Source organism: Phoxinus phoxinus (genome assembly GCF_949152265.1).
Source record: "Phoxinus phoxinus genome assembly, chromosome: 9".
In the NCBI taxonomy this organism is placed as follows: domain Eukaryota; kingdom Metazoa; phylum Chordata; class Actinopteri; order Cypriniformes; family Leuciscidae; genus Phoxinus; species Phoxinus phoxinus.
In genome coordinates, this window is record NC_136884.1 from 16,134,848 (window position 1) to 16,159,136 (window position 24,289).

The window sequence follows — 24,289 nt, forward strand, 5'->3', positions numbered from 1 at the left end:
GCGCATTAAATACGGAACCGGCAACACGCGGGGGTGACGTCGCTGCGGAGGCGTGTCTATCAGCGAGCACGTTCACGTGCGCCACCCTGCGGCCAAATGCAAAACATTGGTTAAAATATAATAAAATAATTATACACAACTATGGTGTTCGTAGTCATCCATGCGTTTTAATAATACGAAAATTATTATTTTTATATTACATTATTGTTTTCTGGATGCTAATGATATAGAAATCCTAATAGTAAAAGGGAAAGAAAGGGAGTGCTCAAAAGCATCAAAGATGCAGGTCACGCATCGAGTGGGCATCCCCACACATGCCTACGTGCGGGGAGTCACTGCATCAATCCACCAATCTTCATCCATAAATCCCTGAAATAACAGCAAGCACCTTCAAGCTGTAAATCCAATTGGCTTGTTGATTTTTTTTTTTTGGTAAATTTCCCTTAATAAAAGTAGGTAGGTAACGGTCAATTGTAATTGTAAAATTATATGGTATTCGATTGTATTTCCGTATCTGTAAAAGGGATGTTAGTTTTTAACATGTGAATTAAAAAGAAATCAAATCAAATTTAATGAACGTGCAATGTCTAACGTTTATTGATTTGTAGGACATTTAAAGCAACCGTGATTTGAGAGAAATCACTGTTTGCAGTAGCCTACGCTATTTTATTCCCAAATTATAGCCTATATATATTTAAAAATAGCCAAAACAAATGAAATAATAACTTTCGAAATAAAACTTCTAAAGCCTAAGTTCCCCATCATTTGGTGCATTAAATAAAAAGTGACTTAGCTGAACATCGTTTCATTAGTCTAATAGTCTACATTATTTTAAGGTTGCTTTGTTGTTGTTGTTTTTCCTTTTAATATGCTATGTTATAGCTTTTGACAGGGAAGGGAATCATAGGCAATATGCGTATCGAGAAAAAGGACTGCGATGCATTTAAAAATGACATCCTCTGATGTTTTAAAAAAAGACTTTGTTGGTTCTGATTGGTTCTGAGATCTTCACTAAAACGCCGAGCTGTTGGTGACTCGCACATCTGCACGTACAGGATGAAAACTGCAGTCGTGACATCACAGCGCCAGCCTCACACACTCTCCTTTAGCAAATATGGATTTAAAAAAAATTCTCACGGTTTCTCACGTGACCAATATTTAACGTTTTATCGGAAAACCATTCTTCTATCTAATCCATTCTCTTACAGAAATGCGATACCCAAAAGAAAGAGAGTTAATTGTGAGAACAGGTTGGGTTTTCCTCAAGCTTAATGTCACTTTGTCGTGATTTCCCACTCTTAAGCCTTTGTTACTGCACAGCGAACCCGTTTTCATTTGGCTGCTGTGCTGACCCAGTTCCAGAGAGCTGTCTGGATGAGCTCTCAAAGGTTTTTTTTTTAGTTGCTTGATATTTGCGGTGCACTCTGAAATTAATATTCTTCTAAAATGTGTAGCCTATACACTGTAAAAAAAATTGCTGCGATTATTTAGCACAACTTAAAATCCAACATTGTGTTCAAGCTTGACTTAAAATATTAAGTTTAGTTAACTTAAGTTTAGTTTGGTTAAGTTGGATATTTAAGTTATCTCAACAAATTTTAACTAATCGCAGCCACATTTTTTACAGTGCGCCTAGGTTTTTTTTTTTTTTGCAGTGTTTGCTAAGACAAGCAGAAAAAAGATTCAATATAACTTCAGCATTATTAGGATATAATAGGGTAACATGTGGGAAGATGTGCAGTATGTGCAGGATGATGATGCATCAGCCAATTTACAAAAACATTAGAAACATTTGCTCAATTAGCTATACTTTTACAGAATGTATAAATTATTTTTTATATAATTCTTATTTTAAATATATATTTTTAAAGTGTCAAAAATGTAAAATACGAAATAAATTCTATTTAAAATAAAAAAAATAGAATTTAGTTGAATAATTGAATCACCGACAGAGCAGAATCCCAGTACTGCAAAGAGTGAGGAAACCTGTTGCCTTAAAATCCTTGCGTAATAAACTTCATGCGTAATTGAAAAAAAATAATTTATGTGAACTTAGCAATTCCACATTCTCACTTTTTTTAAGTTAAGTCAACTGATCACATTTTACAGTGCAGTATAATAGATGAATCTGAAAGGTAAAATTATTCTGAGACTTATGTGCATATGAATATCTACACATTTAATTGCCCATATTTTAATAGAAGATACTCATAATAACAAAACTATGAATGCAAATTAAAAGATTTCACTCGACTGTAGGTATTCGTGAAAGCGAAGATGTCTGAAATGTACATCTAATTCATGGCAATATTAAACAATAACTTCGTTAATTACAATAAGTATTACATTTCAAAATAATAACACCAGTAACAACATGCCATTCGGGGCATTCTGTGCCAATTCTGAGGGGGTCATCTTTTCATCTTACCCCAAGGGTCTAATTTTATCTTTTTACTTCAGAATAAAAACTATAACTTCCACAAATCTAAGAAATATGTCCACAAATAGCTTTAAAAATATTCAACATAGTACACCACTAGATCACTATTGTCATGGATCCCTATTTTCCAGAGACACAAAAATAGATCCTCAAACTGGTTTCAGCTGACTATTTCACACCTTGATATTCCGATAATTATTATTTTATTTTTTTCACTTGGGCCAATTAGCAACCACTTAAACCTAGAACATCCTATAAATAGCATAGCACAACAATCACTCATTAAATCTTATCTGAACACTAAAAAACCCTCATTTCTTTCTCATTAATGAGGACACACTCTCAGACAGCTCCACGCAGGAGATCATATTACTGGAATTTGGGTTAACTCTCCTAGCGGTAATGGCTTTTCATTCACTGCTAGAGCTGTCGTTTAACTTATACACAAAATAAAACATCGTAGAATATGTTTCATGTAAGATTTAGAAATTTAGATTTAGACTTATAAAGAGATTGTTATTAAAGAATCGTATTTGTTCAGATGCATTAAGCACCCACATAGGCCTACAACAGGAAATTTAAGTCTCACGTAAACACTAAACTGTACACAGGTTTCTTGGGATCCACAGTGTGAAGTGTTTTCCGACTCGCTAGTAGCGAAAATAAAATAGCAGAGTGAGAAAAGCAAGTGTGACGCAGTAATACTGAAGTTGTCCCTCAAGCTGATTCACTCTTCACAAGGATAAGATGTCAAAACCAGGAATAGACCGGCGGAGAGAACATGAAACACACACACAGTAAAGTGTACACATTTACACACACACATTTTAATGTTATAGTGCAACGAATTAACCTTTTATTAAAGGGGGGGGGGGGGGGGGGGATAATTCCCTTGCAGAGCCTTTGAGATTATATATTTTTTTATAGGAAGTGTACATGGAAATGAACTTATATGGTAGCTTGTGCATATTAATGAACGTAGTGTCCAGGTGTGTTTTTATGGAACTCTGCAGACGTTACTGTACAGTGATTAAAATAGTGTCATGCATCATAAATTAATTTCGCAAGTTTAAGTGTAGGGAATCACTTCCCCGTAAACAGGGATCAGACTGGTGTCCTGATGTGCTGTTTACTGTAAACGGAACTAGTAACCCAGCCCCTCTAATCTCACATAACACGTACAAGCAGTCTCTGCAAATCAAAAACAAACAGCAAGTAATCAACCTCATAGCATAGTTAAGCATAAAGCGTGAAATAAAGGCTAGACTTGAGACTTAATTAAGGGGATACTTCTCCCAAAAAAATTAATTCTGTCCCTATTTACTCACTCTTATCTGGTTCCAAACGTGTATGACTATTTCTTCTGTGGAACACAAAAGATGATGAATGAAATGATCAATGAAAAAAAAAAACAGACATGAGAAACTAAACAAAGCACAGACAAACAAAACAAAACACAAAAACAGACATAAGATAAACAAACCACAAAACAGACATCAGACAAACTAAACAAAACTGAGGCATGAGACAAACAAAACAAAACACGGAAACAGACAAAACACTGAGACAGATAAATAAAACAAAAAACTAAGCCAAAACACAGACATGAGACAAAACAGACATGACAAACAAAACACAGACACGACAAACAAAACAAAACACTGAAACATGAGAAACTAAAAACAGAGACATGAGAAAAACAAAAAAACTGAGGCACGAGAAAAAACAAAACAAAAACAGAGACAGGATAAACAAAACACAGACAAACAAAACAAAACTGAGGCATGAGACAAACAAAACACTGAAACATGAGAAACTAAACAGAGACATGAGAAAAACAAAAAACAAAAATACTGAGGCACGAGACAAACACAACAAAAACAGAGACATGACAAACAAAACAAAACACAGACAAAACACAGACATGACAAACAAAACAGACATGACAAACAAAACACAGACATGACAAACAAAACACTAAAACATAAGACAAACGAAACAAAGCACTGAGACGTGAGACAAACAAAAAACAAAAATACTGAGACACGAGACAAAAAACAAACAAAAACAGACATCAGACAAATAAAAAAAACTGAGGCATGAGACAAACAAAACACTGAAACATGAAAAACTAAACACAAAACACTGAGACATGAGACAAACAAAAAACAAAAATACTGAGACACGAGACAAAAAAAACCCAGACACATAAGATAAACAAACCACAAAACAGACATCAGACAAACTAAACTAAGGCATGAGACAAACAAAACACTGAGACAGATAAATAAAACAAAACACAGACATGACACACACAAAACACAGACACGACACACAAAACAAAACATTAAAACATAAGACAAACTAAACAAAACACTGAGACAGATAAATAAAACAAAACACCAAGACAAAACACAAACACGACACACAGACACGACAAACAAAACAAAACACTAAAACATAAGACAAACTAAAAGCACTGAGACGTGCGACAAACCAAAAACAAAACACTGACGGCGCGTCCGAAATCACTGAGTACTACATTTGAATTTGTACTTCGCGTCCGTTCAACAAAGTATGTTCTATATAATATGAGCTTGGGTGAAAGTAATCCGGACGTACTACATCTGCCACGATGTCCTTATCACATGACCTACCAGCGTCAGTTACATCGCTTCCCTATGGTCGCTTCACTGCCATTCATAAATTCTCTCCAGTGGGATAGTAAAGTGTCGAGCGAATGAGCACTTCAGAATCTCACCGGAAGTCGTAGGTCATCCGGGGACTTTTCGCCTACCGGTTTTGTATTCGGACATACTACCCTGTTGGCGTACTGTTTTCGCATATATATGCGAAATGACATGACACAAACAAAAACCACAACACTGAGAAAAACAAAACACTTCAATATGAGACAAACAAAACACAAAACACAGACATGAAACAAACAAAAACACAACACTGAGACAAAAAAAAAACACTTAGATATGAGACAAACAAAACACAAACCACTGAGACATGAGAAACAAAACAAAAGGAAAACAAACACAAAAGAGACATTTTTCATAAAATGTTCTTGTTTTCCACACACAAAATAAATGCAAACAAGTTAGGAACAATTTAAGCATTTTGTAAAAAACATCTAAAAGTGGGCAAACCTAAAATAGTATGTCATTAAGCTGCAAACCACCATACCTGTAAATATCTCCATCCACCCCTATGATTATTTCCCAATCCCCACACATGCTAGGATGAATTAAGGGGTGTGGCGATCATCTCATTGGTTGGCACTGGCAGTAATAAAGCCAGAAGTCTTTATCCTTATGAAACCACATATTACATGCCTTCAGTCCCCCATTGTCTACAACAACATTCAAAGGCCCCATGACTTCTCCAGTTGTTCATGATTAAGTGAATAAGGGTTAAGGATAGGGACTTTTAAAAATATTTTTTACTCAATTTCTACCCAATATTTTAGAGCTTAGCTTAACTAGAAAAGTGCATATTAGCTTTACCATTTTATTACTTTATATGACTTTTCCAGGTCTAGAAATCACACTTTTAAAATCGGCTACCTCATATATCAGGTTTCATGTATTCATATTCTTAAAAGTTTACCGAGGCCTAGTGGGCCCAGACCCCCTGGGTGAGAACCACATTTAGATAACTCCTACAATGGAAGTCTATGGTTTATATGACATTGTTGAATTGATGCAGATTCACATGAATTAATACTTTACCACCTGCTCCCGCCACACTGAGGGGTAGGTTTAGGGCTGGAGCTTCCTTTATTAGTTTTAATCAAATCCGTACAAAATTGCACACTTGTAAAATAGATACGTTATTGAGTGATCCGGCTGGATTATTGCACAAAAAACAAAAACAAAGATGCACAAGGCCAACTGTTTAGAAAAGTATGCCTTACTTCAACAAGCAGCTCGATTTGAACTCTCATACATGTCCGCGGCACAAATATGAGTAGGATCTGGGGTTTGATTTTTGACTCAGAAGTATGAACAATTGTACATTTAAAAAGTACTATTCCAAACAAAGCCATACCCCATCTACAACGGTCCGCAATACCTTTAGTGCTTTTACACAGCGTACCGGCTCAATCCCCAGTGCTGAACTTGTGACCTGAACAGCTCAACCCTGTTCTGACACGTTTCAGACTCTCTGCTCATCTAAGAGTCATTTGATGAGGATCTGTTCTGTTTGAGTCGATCCTCGTGGAGTTCAGTCTATTCTTTACTTTATTCCCCAGCACCTTCGAATTGCGTAAGTGCGTCCTTCTCACCAAAACCAGAACATCACACCATCACTGACCCAGTCTAACACACATCCGCACACATTCTGCATGAAAATACACTATCATGCGTCGTAATCTGATAATACACACAAAAATTATTTATGTGATGCATTTGAAACATCCTACAGAGGTGCTTTTGAAAAACGTGGCATGTACTGAAGTCACCTTTTATTGAGTAACACACAAAACCCAATTTCCGTTTGGGTCAAGACACGCATTAAGAAAAAGTTTAATCCTTGAAGTCTATCAATAGTGTGTGGATCATAGAGTGAGGGCTCATGGGAGTCGCCGTTATGTCACAACAGAAGAATGTAGGTTTCCTACTTTCTAAAGTCGCACAGGGACATGATGTCTGATTATATAAATCATGAACCAGGGCTCATTCATTATAACCATCATCATCTTCATCATCTTCATCATCATCACCCCATTCAACATCAGCGTGCAATTTTTCTTTTCTGTAAAACCATGTAGTAACTACTGGAGTATTCCCGGAAAAACCCGCACCATTGCTTTGAAAGCACCGCAATGAAAGTCTAAAAGTGCAGAGATATGAAAAAGTTGAACATTTAAAGAGACACATTTTACCTTTAAAACAGAACCAACCCTCAAAGTTATTCTCCCAAAAGCTTTTTTAATTCTGGGTTCTTCATCACATCTCATTCACAAGGACAGGACAAAGGGATATTTTCAACTGTGACGTTAGAGAGAGAGAAAGAGACAAGAAAGAATAAAAAAAAAGAGCAATTCAAATCCTCATTACAAAACGCATTGCGGGAAGAGGCACGTAAGCTAATGTTTTACAGGGGTGTATAAAATTACTCATGCTATATATATACAGAAACCATTTCTTCCTGGTGTTTACTCTTTCCTGGTTGTGAAGGTCTGGACTGTCCCACTCACATCTGTTCTCCCAGGTCTAAAACACGGAACTTATCCAAGTTATAAAAACAGGCCTTCACCACCCGACCTCCAAAGTACCGCCCATTCAGATCCACCACAGCTGAGGAGGGGAAAAACAATGTGACATTCAAAAAGACCAAAACATTTATATGTAGTTACACTGTAAATATACTATTGAACTGCATCAGGACACAAATTAACAAATATATTAAATGGAAATCATTTAATTTCTAAGATTTCATATAAAATATGGAAGAAGAAAAAACTATTATTCTAATATATAACACAATTTCTAATAAAGCTGCAGTTATAAGGCCCTGAGCACATATTGCACGTTGTTATTTGAACTTGGTTATAACATCTGTGACTTTAGGACAAGAAATGCAAAGTGTATGGATAGATTTACCATTGTTTATAACTTCTGACCAGCTGATGGCAGTGTCCTAAAATATTACACAGACTCTGAGGCCGTCGTCTCGTAATGAGATACTGAGCTTCGTTTCAATATAATGAAGCGTTGCCAGGATGTTATTTCATTTCCTGTTCTGTGTCTTCGCAGTTAAATTTGGCATCGTGTTACAGGCAAACGAAAAAAAAAAGAAAAAAAAAAGCCAATTGCTCATGTTTTGTGATGATCTGTCAAAATAGTAGCAGCAAAAACAAAAAGATTATAACCAATCAAAAACCTTGAGGTCAGAAAGTTTAAGAAATGAATACTTTTACTCAGCAAGATTGCATTAAACTGATAAAAAGGGACAGTAAATACATTTATAATGTTACAAAAGATTGTTTCAAATAAATGCCGTTCGTTTGAACTTATTAATCTTATAATCCTGAACTTTTTTCACAAAAAAACATTAAGCAGCTCAACTAATTTCAACATCGATGATAAGAAATCATTCTTGAGCAGAAATTTGCACCTGGAATATTGACTCTGACCCAGACGACCAACCACAAAAAGCAGAAGAGGAATAAGAATAGCTTTGCTGCTAAATCTATTATTAAAAATGTTTGTTTTTTCCATGTGATATCATCAGAGTGACGATGATGTCACATTAAGCCATTTTAAAACACGAAAGGAAGTGGGTATCTTGATAATGATCTGGTCTATGATCAGTAAAATACCCTTAATTCTAAAAAAATCAAGGGCCAATCCACAGCTCTTTAAAAAAAAGTTTAACAAACGCCACAAACAAAAGCCTTTCCAACAACGATTATAGTATTAGTTGAATTGTTGCATTCTTCAAACTTGAGCCCTGCCCTGGGAAGTGAAACAGGTGTTCCTGCATGTGATGCCAGACTCCGAGTGTTTTTTCAGGCTTGCTTTGTTTTCAGATACAGTTCAAAACTGTATTTTAGGACTTGGTGTATAATTTTAGCTGCAGAATTGCAAAAATGATGATTGTTTGAAGCAGGTTCCCCCCAAACTCCTAATACGTAACAAACACTGGTTCTGCCATTTTTAGTTATTTAAAGTAATAGTAGGCCTACAATACTTTTATTCAGCAAGGACAGATTGTGCTAGTCAGCGAAGACATTTATAATGTTAAAAAATATTTCTATTTCAAATACCGTAAATGGTGTTCTTTTGAAATTTCTACTAATACTTTTTTAAAAAGAATCGCGGTTTCCAACAAAAAAATGTTGTTGTTTTTTTACATTGAATAAGAAATGTTTCTTGGCCACCAAATCAGCATATTAGAATTATTTCTGAACGATCATGTGACGCAATATTACAAGTTTTTACAAGTATTCTTAATTAAATAAATGCAGGCTTGGTGAGCACAACAGGCTTCTTTCAAAAACATTAAAACATTTTTCCAAACCCAAAAAAGTAATTAGAGAAGTACATTGTGTAGCTGCATAATTAAGAAAATTATGTTGTTAACACTGATATTGATCAGTATTATATATTTGACATTCAAAGTGTGTCATAATCTAGAGAGAGAGAGAGAGAGAGAGAGAGAGAGAGAGAGAGAGAGAGAGAGAGAGAGAGAGAGAGAGAGAGAGAGAGAGAGAGAGAGAGAGAGAGAGAGAGAGAGAGAGAGAGAGAGAGAGCGAGAGAGCGAGAGAGCGAGAGAGAGAGAGAGAGAGAGAGAGAGCGAGAGAGCGAGAGAGAGAGAGAGAGAGAGAGAGAGAGAGAGAGAGAGAGAGAGAGAGAGAGAGAGAGAGAGAGAGAGAGAGAGAGAGAGAGAGAGAGAGAGAGATTAAATATTATTACCATTTAAAATAATGGTTTTCAGTTTTTATATACACTTTGAAATATCATTTATTCCTGTGATGCAAAGCTGAATTTTCAGCATCATTACTCCAGTCTTCAGTGTCACATGATCCTTCAGAAATCATTCAAATATGATGATTTATTATCAACGTTGGAAACAATTGTGCTGCTTAATATTTTTTACTGTATAAAAGTATTAATTTCTTTCAAAAAAGAAAGAGAAAAAAATTACAAGACCCCAAACTTTTGAACTGTAGTGTATATTGTTACAAAAGATTTCAATTTTAAATGAATGCTGTAAAGCATCACAAATAAATTATATTTTTAAGTATATTAAAAGAGAAAACAAATCATTTAAATTGTAATAATATTTCACAATATGACAGTTTTTTTCCTGTATTTTTGATCAAATAAATGCAGGTTTGATGAGCATAAGACTTATTTCAAAAACATTAAAAATAGTAATGTTTTCAAACTTCTGACCAGTAGTGAGTGAGTGTGAGTGTGAGTGTGTGTGTGTGTGTGTGTGTGTGTGTGTGTGTGTGTGTGTGTGTGTGTGTGTGTGTGTGTGTGTGTGTGTGTGTGTGTGTGTGTGTGTGTGTGTGTGTATACACATATCACAAATCTATATATAATATGAATATACAAATAAAGTTATTAATTTAAAACTGTGTTTTTGAGGATAACAATGTTTTGAAGGATGAGTTAATTTCCAGCTTGGAATTAATATTTCGGTCAGGGTTTGAAAGTGAGTGAAAACTGGTTTGGTCTGCAATCCCATGAGGAAGTGATGTAAGCAGCCAGGTGAGGTAACACCTAAGGGACGGTTCCTCACACACTTACCTGCTTTAATTAAGCAGGATCTGGGGCACTTGAAATAAAGACCATCTACACACACACACACTTCAAGTCTGTCCTTTAATCGCTCACCTTTAATAGCCGATTCGACCCGTTCGAACTCCAAGAAAATGCGGACGGCCTCGTCGTCAGTCACACCTGAGATCTAAAAACAAAAGCCAGACACACAGGTTTCATGTCAGCGAGAGATGACATCTGCAGCTTACATACAGGAGAAGGAAAACTTGCTCGACGTAACCCCTCACCTCAAAGATGACGCACTTGGTGACTTTGCCATATTTCTCACACTCTTCTTTAGTCTCGCCTTCCAGGTCTTCGTCCACCTCTCCCCTTCCAACCATGTTCTACACACACATACAGTTTTTTGTGTGCAGATTAAACAACAAATGTTTTTTGACTAAATTGTCCTGAGAATCTATTTCAATATACAGTCAAAAGAGGGCAGAAATTAAAAACACAGAAGTGCAACTGTGTCATATTCCAAGATTTTGACCGAAATTCATCCAAAGATGTGAAAAATGGTAAAAGATGCTAAGAGATACTTATATTTCAATAAATAATAAAGCGTCTCAACAAAAAATGTATTGTATTAAAATTATTTTATGCAATATTATTCTTATTATACTATTGTGTTATTAGCTTAGCAACATGCTAATGTGAAATCAATCGGCATTCTAGTCTCCCATGCGTCTCACTTGAAGAGTGTCAATAAGCTTTCCAAAACATACATTTATGAAGTTCAATTTCATTTAGACTGACTGACACAGCTTACCCGCAGCAACACCACCTTTGTTGGACATTTGAGAATCTCTGTAAGAGGGTTGGTATCGTTTTTCTTTGAGGGATCTGCTATAAAACAGATATCATATTTGAAATGTACATTTATATCAAAACTTCATATAAAAGAAAAGTCAGCTTCGTTTAATGAACGTCAATTAATTCATTTAAAACTCTGATACAATGAGTTGCCTGTTGTCACTAATTTTCTGAGAGGCATTTCTCATGTATTAAAAAGTATTACTAAATATATACTCTACTTTTTAAAAGTTTGGGGGTGTAAAACATTTTTATTTTTGTAAAATATGTTTTTGAAAGAAGTCTGTTATGCTCGCCAAGGCTGCATTTATTAATTTAAAAATACAGTAAAATTGTAATATTTTAAAAACTATTGCAATTTAAAGTGACTTTTTTCTATTTTAATATATTTGAAAATATAATGTGTTTCTTTGATGGGAAAGATACATTTTCAGCATCATTATTCCAGTCTTCAGTCTCACATGATCCTTCAAAAATCATTCAAATATGCTGATTTGCTGCCCAATAAAAAGGTCTAATTATTATCTTCTTTTTTTTTATCATAATAACAATTATTCTTATCTTATTATAAAGATTGGTTATAAAATGCATTTTTAAGTTTCTAGTACTCCATGCCGAACAAAGTTCAAAAGTACAGCATTTATTTGAAATGGAAAACGGTCACATTTAAACATTTTAATGCATCCTCGCTGAAAACGAATAATTTATTTCAGAAAATAATTTTCACTGACCCCAAACTTTTGAATGGTACTGTATATGCATGTAAATATTGCTGTTTATGACTATGTATTGTTATACTGGTGCATATAAATGGGAATGATTTATTATGATGCTTCCTTTGTGTTCATTTAATGGCTGTTTGGTTAAAAAGACGGTTCAAATACATACAAATCCTGAACATATACTCTATGAAAGGACATCTGGAAAAAATTGACTATAACACCCGTTCGCCCACGTTAGGGAAGTTACTGTTGCCAGTTTACAGGCATGAGGGGCATTTCCTAATGACTAATAGATCACAGATGTGTTCATGTGATGCATGTTCAAGACACATACAGATGCAAACGCCTGCTAAGTCAATGGTTGATATGGGAAACAGGAAATAAAATCAAATAAAATCAAACCTGAATTAGAGCCATGTGGATCAGCCAAATTCTGACTGGATGCAGATGCAGATGCAGATGCTGATGCTGAAACAAACACAAACAAATGTGAATGAACCAAATGATACACTCACACAGTGGGTTGCGCAAATGACAACACATGCAATTGGAAACAAACATGACACTCGAAACAATAAAAAGGAATAGAAAATAAAGAAGAATCCTTGACGTGACGTATGAGGTTGTACGTGGTTGCTGTGTGTTTGTGTGGGTGTGTGTGATCTCACTCTTTTCCGTTGAGTCTCCAATAATAATCTTGCCCCCACGCTTGCTGGTTTTTTCCACGGACAGCGCCGTGCTCAAGCCCTGCTCGTGTTTCCCCAGACCCTGTCCTTCGCGGAATCCATACTTCTGCATGATTTTATGAGCCACGGTACCACTGAAAAACACACAGACAGACACTGGACTTTAAATTAAAGATTTAAATACATTTTCTTTAAAATAAGTTATTTGGAAATCTAAATTCAAGATTAAATCTTCATTTATATGAAATATTACAAGATTTATTCATTATTTTGTTAAATCAAAACGTTTCTGGTAAAATCTAAACACTTTGGTTAAGTCTAAATTAGGGCTGTCAATCGATTAAATTTTTTTAATCGTGATTAATCGCATGCTTGCCATGAGTTAACTCGCAATTAATCGCACATTTTTTATTTGTTCTAAATGTACCTTAAATTAATACTTTTCAAGTTTGTATAATACTCTAATCATTATGGGCATGGATAAATATGGATGCTTTATGCAAATGTGTGTTTATTATTGAAACCATAGTCAACATAGAGCATGAAGACGAGACATGTTTCAAAGGTCATAGATGTTTTTCAAAGAACTTGTTCATGTCTATTAGACACATGAAGAAAGAATAAAGAAATACCAGGTTCCCATTACTTCTCTTTCTTTGCACTGAGCAATTTACTAAAACAAACATCTTTAGATTTTTGCATGGCAGGGCAGCTGTTCTGAAAATGCTAAATGTACATTTATTATTTATTATTACATTAGTTTGTCTCTCTCTGTGCCCATTTTGATGAAGCTAAATTCTCAATAAAACTGTTTTCATTGGTATATTTTACTGTTTCTGTTGTCAAACAATGGAATGAATATGAAATAGTGACTGAAACGCGACCCATTAAACATAACCAGCTCTCCCTTCCAAGATGTTAATCTGCACAACAATCCTGATAATCGAGCCGTCGTCTGATGAAATCAAATACACATAAGATAAAGACAATATCTCTGTTGTGATTTCTGCTATAAGTGCTTGTAAAATAGAGAAGCAACATAATATCTGTGTTTAACTGAATTAAAGCGCTGCTCCTCTCTACCGCGCGAAACGCAGAGTGAGCGAGAGAGAGAGAGAGAGAGAGAGAGAGAGGTGCGCGCGTGCTGGGAGAGCACCGGCGATTCTCAGAAACTAAAGGTTTGGGCGCTTTATTGAAGAGAAAAAAAATCGCTAAAGGTGTCTGCAATGTCGCTAAGTTGGCAACACTGTGTATCTCCATTTCTCCAACTAGGGATGGGCCACGGGTCAAACTGAAAATACGCGCTGCGTTAATCGCGCGTTAAAAAAATTAGTGCCGTTAATATGATGTTGCGTTAACACCTAATTAACGCGTTAACTTTGACAGCCCTAGTCTAAATTCATTACAATACATTCTTTGGAAATTAATTGTTTAAATCTTCATTTATTATAATATATAATCTGCATTAAATGTTAGCAAGTTTATTTATTTTTCGTTAAATCGGAAAGTGCAGTTAAATGTAAACTATTTCTTTACATTTTAAATATTTGGTTAAAGCTAAAATATTAAAATCTTGCATTTTAAAATTAAAATATTTTTGGGAAATCTAAATGTATTGTATAAAAATCATTTCAATTAAATATGAGATTTATTTATTGGTTAAATCGAAATGCTAAATTTCAAATATTTAGTTAAATCTACTATTTTCTTGTTAAATCTAAATTGGTTCAAATAAATTCTTTGGAAAACTAAATGTTTTGGGAAATCAAAATGACTTAAATCATAAATTGTTATTTTTTAAATATAAAAAAAGTTTTTGTGGATCTACATTTTCTGGAAATCTAAATTCTCTGGTGTAAATCAGAACCAAAGCGTTCATTGAATCAGTGCAGCAATAACATATTTATAAATCATAATGACTTTATGAGTCTAGGGAGTGATTCTATGTTGCTGAGTGCATGGAAGGACTCTTACCCCATGTTGGCCAGGAATGAATTAGTTGGTCCAGGGGGAGATCGTGGTCTATCCAAGTCGTCAAACACAGGAGGTGGGATAGCAGCTTTCGACCTCTGGCGACCATCTTCGTCATATGAATATGATGCTGCTGTCATGACAACAAACACAGTTTTGTTACTTACTCACATTTCCCGCAACTGGATTTAAGACTGTGTAAACCTGCTGCAACCTATCAGAGACAAAGCGAAAACACACAAAATCATACACCGATGAGCCAAAACATTATGACCACATGCCTAATATGCTGTTGGTTCTCCCGACGCGCCGATGCATGGACTCTACAAGACCCCTGAATGTGTCCTGTGGTATCTGGCACCAAGCAGCAGATCCTTCAAGTCCTGCAGGTTATGAGGTGGAGCCACTGTGGGATCAAATTTGTTGGTCCAGCACATCCCACAGATGCTCAATTGCATTTGGAGGCCAGAGCTACACCTAAAACTCTTCATCATGTTCCTCAAACCATTCCAGAACAATTTGTACAGTGTGGCAGGGTGCAGATCAGATCTTTATTCCTGCATCCAACCGTTTACGAGAACTGATGTTTGCTCACCATTTAATCTACCCAGACCTTAATATGTGGCCTTGTTAGGAGATGATCAACGATATTTGCTTCACCTGTGACTGGTCATAATGTTTTGGCTCATCAGTGTATATTGATTTCAAATGTGGCAAAACAGGAAAATAAAGGTGGGATGTACTTACATTCTCGATCCATTAGTGATGTCGGAGGGGCGATGGCAGCTCCACCCATACCTGTATGCCATAAGAACGACATCTTATAACCACACAGAAGATTATACCAAGGGCCCTTGTTTAAACATGGCATTAACATCTTGGATAATCTAATCACAATTGTCAATATACAGTCAATTTGATATAAAAGAAATTGAGATGAAGAAATGTGTCATTGGGAACTCACTCCTCTTCCTCTTTTCTCTCTCAAAATCCTCCTCCTCATCCGATTCGCCTTCGGGAATCGGGAAACGTGAAAATCCGCTTGGAGCCCCCCCTCCTTCATGCCTCTCTTTACGTTTCCTAACAGACAGGGGAACATGGTCACAACACAATGGACAAGAAAACAACATGAGCTGTGCAGATCAGGCACATGTTTAAGGCTGTGTTCAGACAGGCAGCAAAAATAAGATTTTATGGGAAATAAATATCAAATACAAAAGTGACAACGGATGAAAATATATATTGTTATGTACTATTAATGTGTACCGTCCCTGATTAAATAGAGATTTTTTTTTTTTTTTAGTTCCGTGTAATCTGAACAGCAAAAATAAAAAATACTGATTTTTACAAACCTGTTCCGAACCACCTGCTCTGGCTCAATTTGCAAAACTGATTGAAATTGTGTATTTTAATAATTGTTCTAATTCTGTGAGAATAGGGAAGATACCACAACTACAACAACAACGATAACATCAGAAGAACAATAAAGTTGGAATCCCTTTCAGAATTATATTTCCAGCTGATAAATTACAAGACAGCCAATCAGAACCCATCGCAATTTGTCACAATTTACATTGAGGATGTTTTGAATAGCGTTGTACCATTGATTGAAGCAACTGCATGCCATATTTGTCTATAAAAATAAAAAACAAGCTGGAAATACTCTTCCTGAAAAAACTTGTATTGCTTTTCTATAGCATTAAGCCTCAAATGTCAACTACACAATGGTTTGGTTTCTTCTTCTTTAAAAAAAAAGAAGGAGAAATATGCATGGTTTAATAATAGGGGCTTTCGCACTGGGTGGTTATAGGAACTAGCCACCAGGGTGGTTCCCGGAGAACTAATGTTCCCCTATGGCCGTTTCCCTGGTTGCATTCACACCGCCAGTAGGAACTCTGAAGTGACGTAAGCCGTGCTTGTTGTTGTGACTTATTTTGACGGCGCTGAGAACGCCACAGCGCTCCCATTCTCCGTCTTCACTAGTTTACGATCTGTTTAACAGTCCTGTCTAATATATTATTAGATAAAACTGTTATACAAAGTAGAAAGTATATGAAAAAGAATTAGCGTTTGCCGCGTGGATGACGCCCAATGTCGCTAGCTGAGCAGAAATACATAATCATGTTTTACTTGGTCGATTCAAATGTTGTGTTGGATGTTCTCCTTGGCGTAAAGGACTATCACTGTTTTTCATGTTCGAGTTAGTTTATGAAGTAAATGGGCTGTGTATATGGCTTTTTAAAAATGGCTTTTTTTAAAAACACTTACGTCACTGATAGTTCCTATTGTGCTGCGTTCTCTGAAGTAGTTGTGATTCCCTCTCACAACGTAACATGCTCTAAACACACCTCTTAAGCACGCAGAATATTGTAAGTGGACTTAATGACACAAATGTACATATCGCAAAGGCTAACGATAACTGAATGGTTTTAATACTTCAAAAGATTTCAAAAACTCTTAAGTTTTAGGTTGATGCAGACAGAAGAGAAGACTAGACGCGTGACGGTTACATACATCGGACATGCCTACACACAGAAAGCCTCTCAGACAGCGTAATACTGATTTCAGTTCTATTCCAGTTTATATGACCAAATACACAAAACATTATGTCAAAATGCCATCTTGGTGAGTATTAACGTAAAAACAATCAGTTATTTAGTAAGTGGAGTAAACAGTTGAGAAAAAAAGCGTGCATATAACAATATATTGGATCCGTGCAGCTCTTAAAGTGACTGCAGCCTAACAAACCTGCTTCTGTCTGTGTGCTTATTGTATTATGTCTCTTTATAACAGACAAAGAGAAAATCACTCGGTGCTCTTGACTGAATATATTCTGTAACTTTAATAAGAATCCATCTATATTTAATTCATACAGTGAAGCAGTGAGTTATTTTTACATTTGATTATTCAATTTGCATCGTCAAATAAACCTAATGTGGGCCTACCTGACGTTAAAATCACACTTACTTTTTATGTAACGCTACAGTAAAACTCTGTTGTTGACTTTCAGAAGTTGTAGAGATGCTTTCCTCTCTTAAAAAAAAATAGAATGTAAAACATGTATATTGGTTATATCATTTTCAGTTTTGAAATATATTTAAATAAAATGAAAAATGTATTTTACACACAAAGCATTATCGTATATCGCATTATTTAACGAGTTATCGCATTTTTCTACAATGGTGGATGCATACTTCTCTCTCTCCTCAATCTCCTTCTGTCGCTCCTGCTCTCTCTGTCTTTGTCTTTCCTCTCTGTGTCTCTTCACCACTTTCTCATAGTCGTTGGGGAACATGGGGTCATACTCATCAGCCAATGGAATCAGCACATCTCCGGATGAAAACCCACCTGACAGAGAGTCCTAAAATGGACACACACAGACATAGTCAATGAAACTTAACGTTCTAAGAAGAGCATCTTAGTATATAATGAACCACTTGGTGAGAAATCCTCATTCATTTTTTAATGTAACATATTACTGGGAGGAAGGGTTGTGATTTAAACAGATCAAATGCTGTGATGTAGGGCTGTAAACGATTAATCGCATCCAAAATAAAAGTTTGTGTTTAAATAATATATGTGTGTGTATTGTGTATGACACACATCATGCATGTATATATTTAAGAAGAATTTGTTATTTATATATAAAATAGTTCTATTTATATATAATATAAAAATATATATGCAGTATATAAATGCAAATATTTCTGATGAACACATCAACAATCTTCATAAACTTGTAATGAGAAGTGCTTTTCAACCTGCCGCTGTCAACAAAAGAGAAGTTAAGAGCTTTCTAAGTTCCTAGGGTTTTCTGACAAAATTAAAGGTTGATGGGTTAACATTTGAAAATTAAGTAATTAAGACACCCATAAATATTATTATTGTAATTTTTTATTATTGTATTGTAATTATACATTTCTTAAATATTTTAAATGTAATATTACAAGAGTTATAGGCCTATTTCTTATTATTTTAAAATATTTGTATTTAGTAATGACAATCATGCTAAAATAATAATAATAACTAGAGAGTACAGTTTGAAAAGACGAACTTTAAAGTTGGCTTAAAAAAAAGCCAGAAAGTTTGAAGTACCGGTAGTTTTAAACGTTTTTCTGTTTGTAATAGTTTTAATTTTTAGATTAGTCGTTTTAAAAGTTAGCTAGCTAGCTAGCTAGGACGGACGGAGATAGACGGATAGATAGGCAGACAGACAGATCTCTAGGAGGAGTAGCATTTAGGATCATTTAGCTTTTTTCCCCCCAAAAAGCCAACTTTTGTCAGTCAGCTACAGCATACAGTGGAATAGCTGACACTCCAGAGAAGCTGCTAGATGATAAGGGGGCCACTGGTTTGCATTGTCACGCAACGTCAGAAACTCTCACGACGAGGAATACTTCAAGGAAACAGGTTATCAAATACTCAGAAACAGGATTAACCATAGACAGTATGGGATTAACGCAGGGGAAAACACACTTACATTGACGAGAAACGACAATGACTTGAAATAAACGTGGGATAAATACACAGGAAACAACAACTGTAACCAAGGAGACTAACTATAGCAGGGGATTAAGAGACTAAACTGAAGCACATGAAACAAACACACAGGAATGAAATAAGGCACAAACTGTTACACGCCTGTGGTTTGATGGGCTGCAAGAGAAAGTTAATCTACAAATAATGTGAGAAGCGGTTTGTGAACAAATAACTCCTCCTTCAGTCAAAGTCAGTTAGGCCGAGGAGGTTTTAGGGAGTCAGATAAGATGGTCGTGAAGAATGTCAGGTTGCCATGCATATTATGGGATGTCACTGATTATTGGGATGTCGATGAACCAAATAATTTACTTATATGATGAGAGTAAGAAGTAGGCATTATAATAATGTGCTCATTCGTTTATCCAATCCATTTTGAAAGTCTTTGTTTGCTGAAAAATTCATATGTATGATTTGACTGAATAAATACTCTGTTTTGCTTGGAGCTCACTCCGTAGCTCTCTCAGATATGTTTCGGTTTAAGAGAGACTAAATCAATTTTGGTTCAATAATTTCACTATTGAATGGCCTGACTTCTAGGTGAATTTCCCACCACAGCCTTTTATCAGAATACAGAAATGACGTGACTTTAATGGAGTGCCGTAGAGTTTGTGCAAACAAACATATCCATGTTGCGAAGATCAGATGCTATTAAAATGCTTGCTGTTTTCTCACTTTTATTGTGTGTTTATTTTGTTATTGAGAGGAAAGCACAGCATACATTTAAATTTTCATCTAAACCTTGCTCTCTTAGCAGTGTGGGCGGCGTTGTCTGTTCGATAACAGTATATCGCTGCTCACGTATTTTAAAATTCGTTTTACCACTAAACTAAAAAAATAACGTTGTTGTGAGTATATTGGGGCTTCAAGTCGGCCACGTTCTTAATAAAATATCCTGCTGAAGATACAACCAAGTCTCCTGGTCTTCGCTTCTGAAATTTCCAACAGTTTCATCGTCCCTGGTCGCATACGTATGTAAATTGTGAGAGCTTATTTAGTCCATTAGATCTAAAGATCTGAAAAAACCCATACATTTACACGCCTATAGACATCAGGACAGAAGTGGTTGAAAGTGGACAAAAGAGACCAGGTGTGAACGGGTATGTGTCTCCCTCGTCTACTTCTCATCCGATCGACCAAAACGCATCTTAATACCAGGTGTGTAAACAGGGCCATTGATACATAATCACAATTTTGTTGGCCACTAAAGCCAACACATCTAACCTGGAGCTTAAAAATGAATAGGGTTATGGTAATATACACATTGTTTACCTTCATCCCTGCAGCGATGTGTGGAGGTGTATCAGAGATCTGTCTGTCATCTGCTGAACCTCCTCTCTTTAGATCGATGACCGGAGCTAGAACATTTGACTGTCTCGTCCTCTGGGTCTGCAAAAGAAGTCAGTTTCATTTGTCGGTCACACTTTTCGACTTTCCATGACTCAATAATTAATTTCCATAACTTTTCAAGTTATTTATGGTTACTGGATAATCATGTACAAAAATATATGTATCATATATTTTATAATATTATAAATAACATAATATATGTAAGAGATATTACTCACAATGATCCATTTTTAGCCAATTAAATATTTTAAATCTAACCAATAATAGAAACAAAATACGATTTTTTCATGGAAAACCATTTTAAAGTTCCCTAATATTTTCATGTTTTACATGATAAAGGGAACATTGACACCTATACTCTCCAGTTATTAATAAAAGAAAGAGACGACGCACTGTATTATTGTCAGGCATGTGGCATACACACTAACCCACCTTTGCTTGTGTCAATGCAGCTTTCTTCACTTTTAGCTGAGACTGAAGCAGTTTAAAGTTTTTAGACCATCCTTCTGTTTTAGTGTCGCTCGTTGCGACCCCCAAATCATCATATAAAGACATTTTACCTCCTTTCCAAATAAAAACACTGAAATACACAAACATGAAACATGATTATACATATAAACGTGTTCCAAACATCAGTGTGCAGTGTAACAGAGGCTAAAAGCATCACACAAGTTGTCAGTTAGACGTCTGTATTGTAAACATAAAACCGCATTCTAAATTAACCTGCAGTTAGAACTTCCATTACAAAAATTATAAAACATGGTTCTTACAGTCAAGTATTATTTATGAATTTAGCATTCACTTTGCAACGCCAAAATGTACTAAATTATTATAAGCTTAAACCACTCGTGCATTTTAACTGTTCAAATATCTGAAGATAGATACACACCTTTTACGAAAATAAATGCTCTACTCGTTCTGCACTGTCGGTTAGCATATCATGCTACAAGAGTGATGTCGCAGACAGATGACATCACAGACTGTGGCCTAAACGCACCCGCGTCACGTATATCATTAATCTCATTTTCTTTCACTGTACTTTTTTTTATTATTATTGTGCGGAATCTTGCTTCTTAAATAAACATTAATATTATGCATGGACTTTCGTTCGTATGCAAATATTAAATAATAATATGAGAGTAAAACAGAACAATAAAACAAGAAAAAAAAACATCTGCAAAAATAAATAAAAGTGTCATGAGGGTAATAATATAAAAATCTAACTAAGAGTACAATAGGGTAAACAAAATCAAAATAAAGTATTTGAAGAGCTCACAAACGTTCAAAGAGATAACTAACATACAGTGAACAAGTGTTCTGAGCATCATCCTATCACTGCAGATTCATTCACGCTGCAAAAAAAAATGCTTTTTCTTACTAAGTTTTTTTGTGTGTGTCTTATTTCAAGAGGCATTTTACATAAAAACAAGTACAATTATCTGTCAAATAATTTGCAAAATATGAAAAATGCTTTTCAGTTTCACCTCTATTATAACAGTGATTAAGATTTAAACTTATGTACGGTAGACTCGGAAGTATGTATCTCCCCCCTATATAATACTGAGCACTATATTTAATATTAACACTTAGTTTTAACATTTACTCTCCTTTAACAGTCAGAAGCAAAGCATGCTGGGAACTAGAAGCATGTAACCAAACTCATGTGGTGTATAGGCCTACATACATTCACATTTATATGGGAACATGCATGTGCAATATATGTACACAATAAAGGATAAAACTTTATGAATATTACATGTAATGCATGTCTAAATATTTTATATGTATCTAGTAGCCATACATGTTCAAAGCATATATTGCAGTATATTGAAAAATATAAGCACTAGTTTCCCATATGGAAATGTATTATGTAATATGTCACATTATACTTTGCAGTATATTCCAATTTACAGATGAACAATTTCAGCTGCAGCTTCAGCATCAATTTATAATGTAGGGGGCGGGATGCTTCAGATTTTAGAGCATTTGATTGGAAAAGAAAATCTGATGAGAAGCTGAAATAGGGCTGTAAACGATTAATCGAATCCAAAATAAAAGTTTTTGTTTACATAATATATGTGTGTGTGTTGTGTATAATTATTTTAAATACGCATGCATGTATATATTTAAGAAAAAATATATAGCCTAATATAATATGTATATATTTTGTTATTTATATATAAAATAGTTATATTTATGTATAATATAAATCATATAAAAATATATATGCAGCATATAAATACAAATATTTCTCAAATATATACATGCATGTGTGTGTATTTATATATACAAAATAATTATACACAATACACACATATTATGTAAACACAAACTTTTTTGGATTCGATTAATTGAGATTAATCGTTTACAGCCCTAAGCTGAAATGCAGAGTGATGTCATCAAAATCACTGATCTATATTGGCGGAAGTGAGAGACTGTTAGTTTTGAATGCTTATATCCTCTAAATGTTGTTTTAGAGCACATAGATAACAGTAAGGTTAACATATTCATACAAAAAGCCAAACAACTTCTATTTTGATTTCATGGGGATTTAACTCCGTGGCAGTTGATCAAGAACCTCCGTAAATGTGCGATTTGAAACGTGGTATTTTTACACATTAAGACTAAATTTTCATTATTTAATATTATTATTCTTTATTAGTATTCATAATCATTTGTAATCATTCTATTTTGTGAATCATAGTGTTCTTGAATGCATGTGTGTGACAGAGACATGAGACAAAATGATTGGTTAGTGGTTACACATTCCATGTAAAAAAAACAGCATCTGAGCATGAAACGCAGGGACAGAGAATGAGAAAGATTGAGAAGTATGTGAACGTTTCTACACATCAAATAAATAAAATAGATCTCTTCGCAAAATAACTGGTGTCCGGTCACCATGGATTAAACAACAACAACACTGTAAAAAACAAGAGTCAAACTGACCAACCAAAGGAAACGCTCATCAAAATGACAAAATGGTGATGACCAAATGATTTTCAATAAAAAAAATCAACATCTGAACCGGTTTATTCTTAATAAGAACTTCTGTTTCCAATAGACAAAAAAAAAATGTATTGACTCAACTACAAAAGATTGGTAACAGAATAGTTTCACCTCTCCAGAAAACAAATAATGTCAAGTTGACTCAACTAAACGTTTTTGTGTGTGTGTGTGTGTCACAGACAACTTATTTTCAGTTCATATAACTGTTATTTACAAAAAGTTGAGTCAACAAGAAAAAGCTATGGGAAATTAAGAATCTTTTACAAATGTTAACAGTAGTAGGCTGTATCCGTCTGCTCTCTAATCTCTCCTATTGATTCCGCTTTATAATCTCTTCCTTCTGCCCTTTTATCATTGCCATGTTTTTTGACATCTCTTGGGATCTGTCCCACCGGCTGCTGTGTTTTTGTGTGTGTGTTTTTTAAGCAAATTTATTTGTCATTTATTTGCTATATTACAGGCCAAACT

At 35.0% G+C, this 24,289-nt stretch overlaps 1 protein-coding gene across 4 annotated transcripts; it reads right to left on the minus strand.

Annotated features, from left to right (window-relative positions):
* Nucleotides 1-5,505: 5,505 nt before the first annotated feature.
* rbm17 (RNA binding motif protein 17) lies at nt 5,506-21,833 on the minus strand. 4 transcript variants are annotated; one of them, XM_079623614.1, is made up of 14 exons: nt 21,702-21,833; nt 21,245-21,392; nt 20,735-20,851; nt 18,121-18,287; nt 17,894-17,959; nt 15,891-16,006; nt 15,674-15,724; nt 14,930-15,059; nt 12,938-13,089; nt 12,672-12,737; nt 11,504-11,580; nt 10,977-11,075; nt 10,804-10,876; nt 5,506-7,752 (listed from the first exon to the last, which is right to left on the minus strand). In XM_079623614.1, exons 2-14 carry the CDS (start codon nt 21,365-21,367, stop codon nt 7,649-7,651), a joined length of 1,341 nt encoding a protein of 446 aa, XP_079479740.1. In that variant the 5' UTR covers nt 21,368-21,392; nt 21,702-21,833; the 3' UTR covers nt 5,506-7,648. The 4 variants fall into 4 exon arrangements, with proteins under 4 accessions (XP_079479740.1, XP_079479741.1, XP_079479742.1 ...); XM_079623615.1 differs by having other exon boundaries at nt 6,171-7,752; nt 11,504-11,577; XM_079623616.1 differs by having other exon boundaries at nt 7,363-7,752; nt 14,930-15,056; nt 21,702-21,798.
* Nucleotides 21,834-24,289: the final 2,456 nt, after the last annotated feature.

Coding starts and splice junctions, on each gene's coding strand:
- rbm17 (XM_079623614.1), bottom strand. CDS start 21,367: ATGTCTTTATATGATGATTTGGGGGTCGCAACGAGCGACACTAAAACA. Junction 15,060..15,673: donor ATCACTAATGGATCGAGAAT/GTAAGTACATCC, acceptor TTGTCATGACAG/CAGCATCATATTCATATGAC. Junction 11,076..11,503: donor CAAAGGTGGTGTTGCTGCGG/GTAAGCTGTGTC, acceptor ATGTGTGTGTAG/AACATGGTTGGAAGGGGAGA.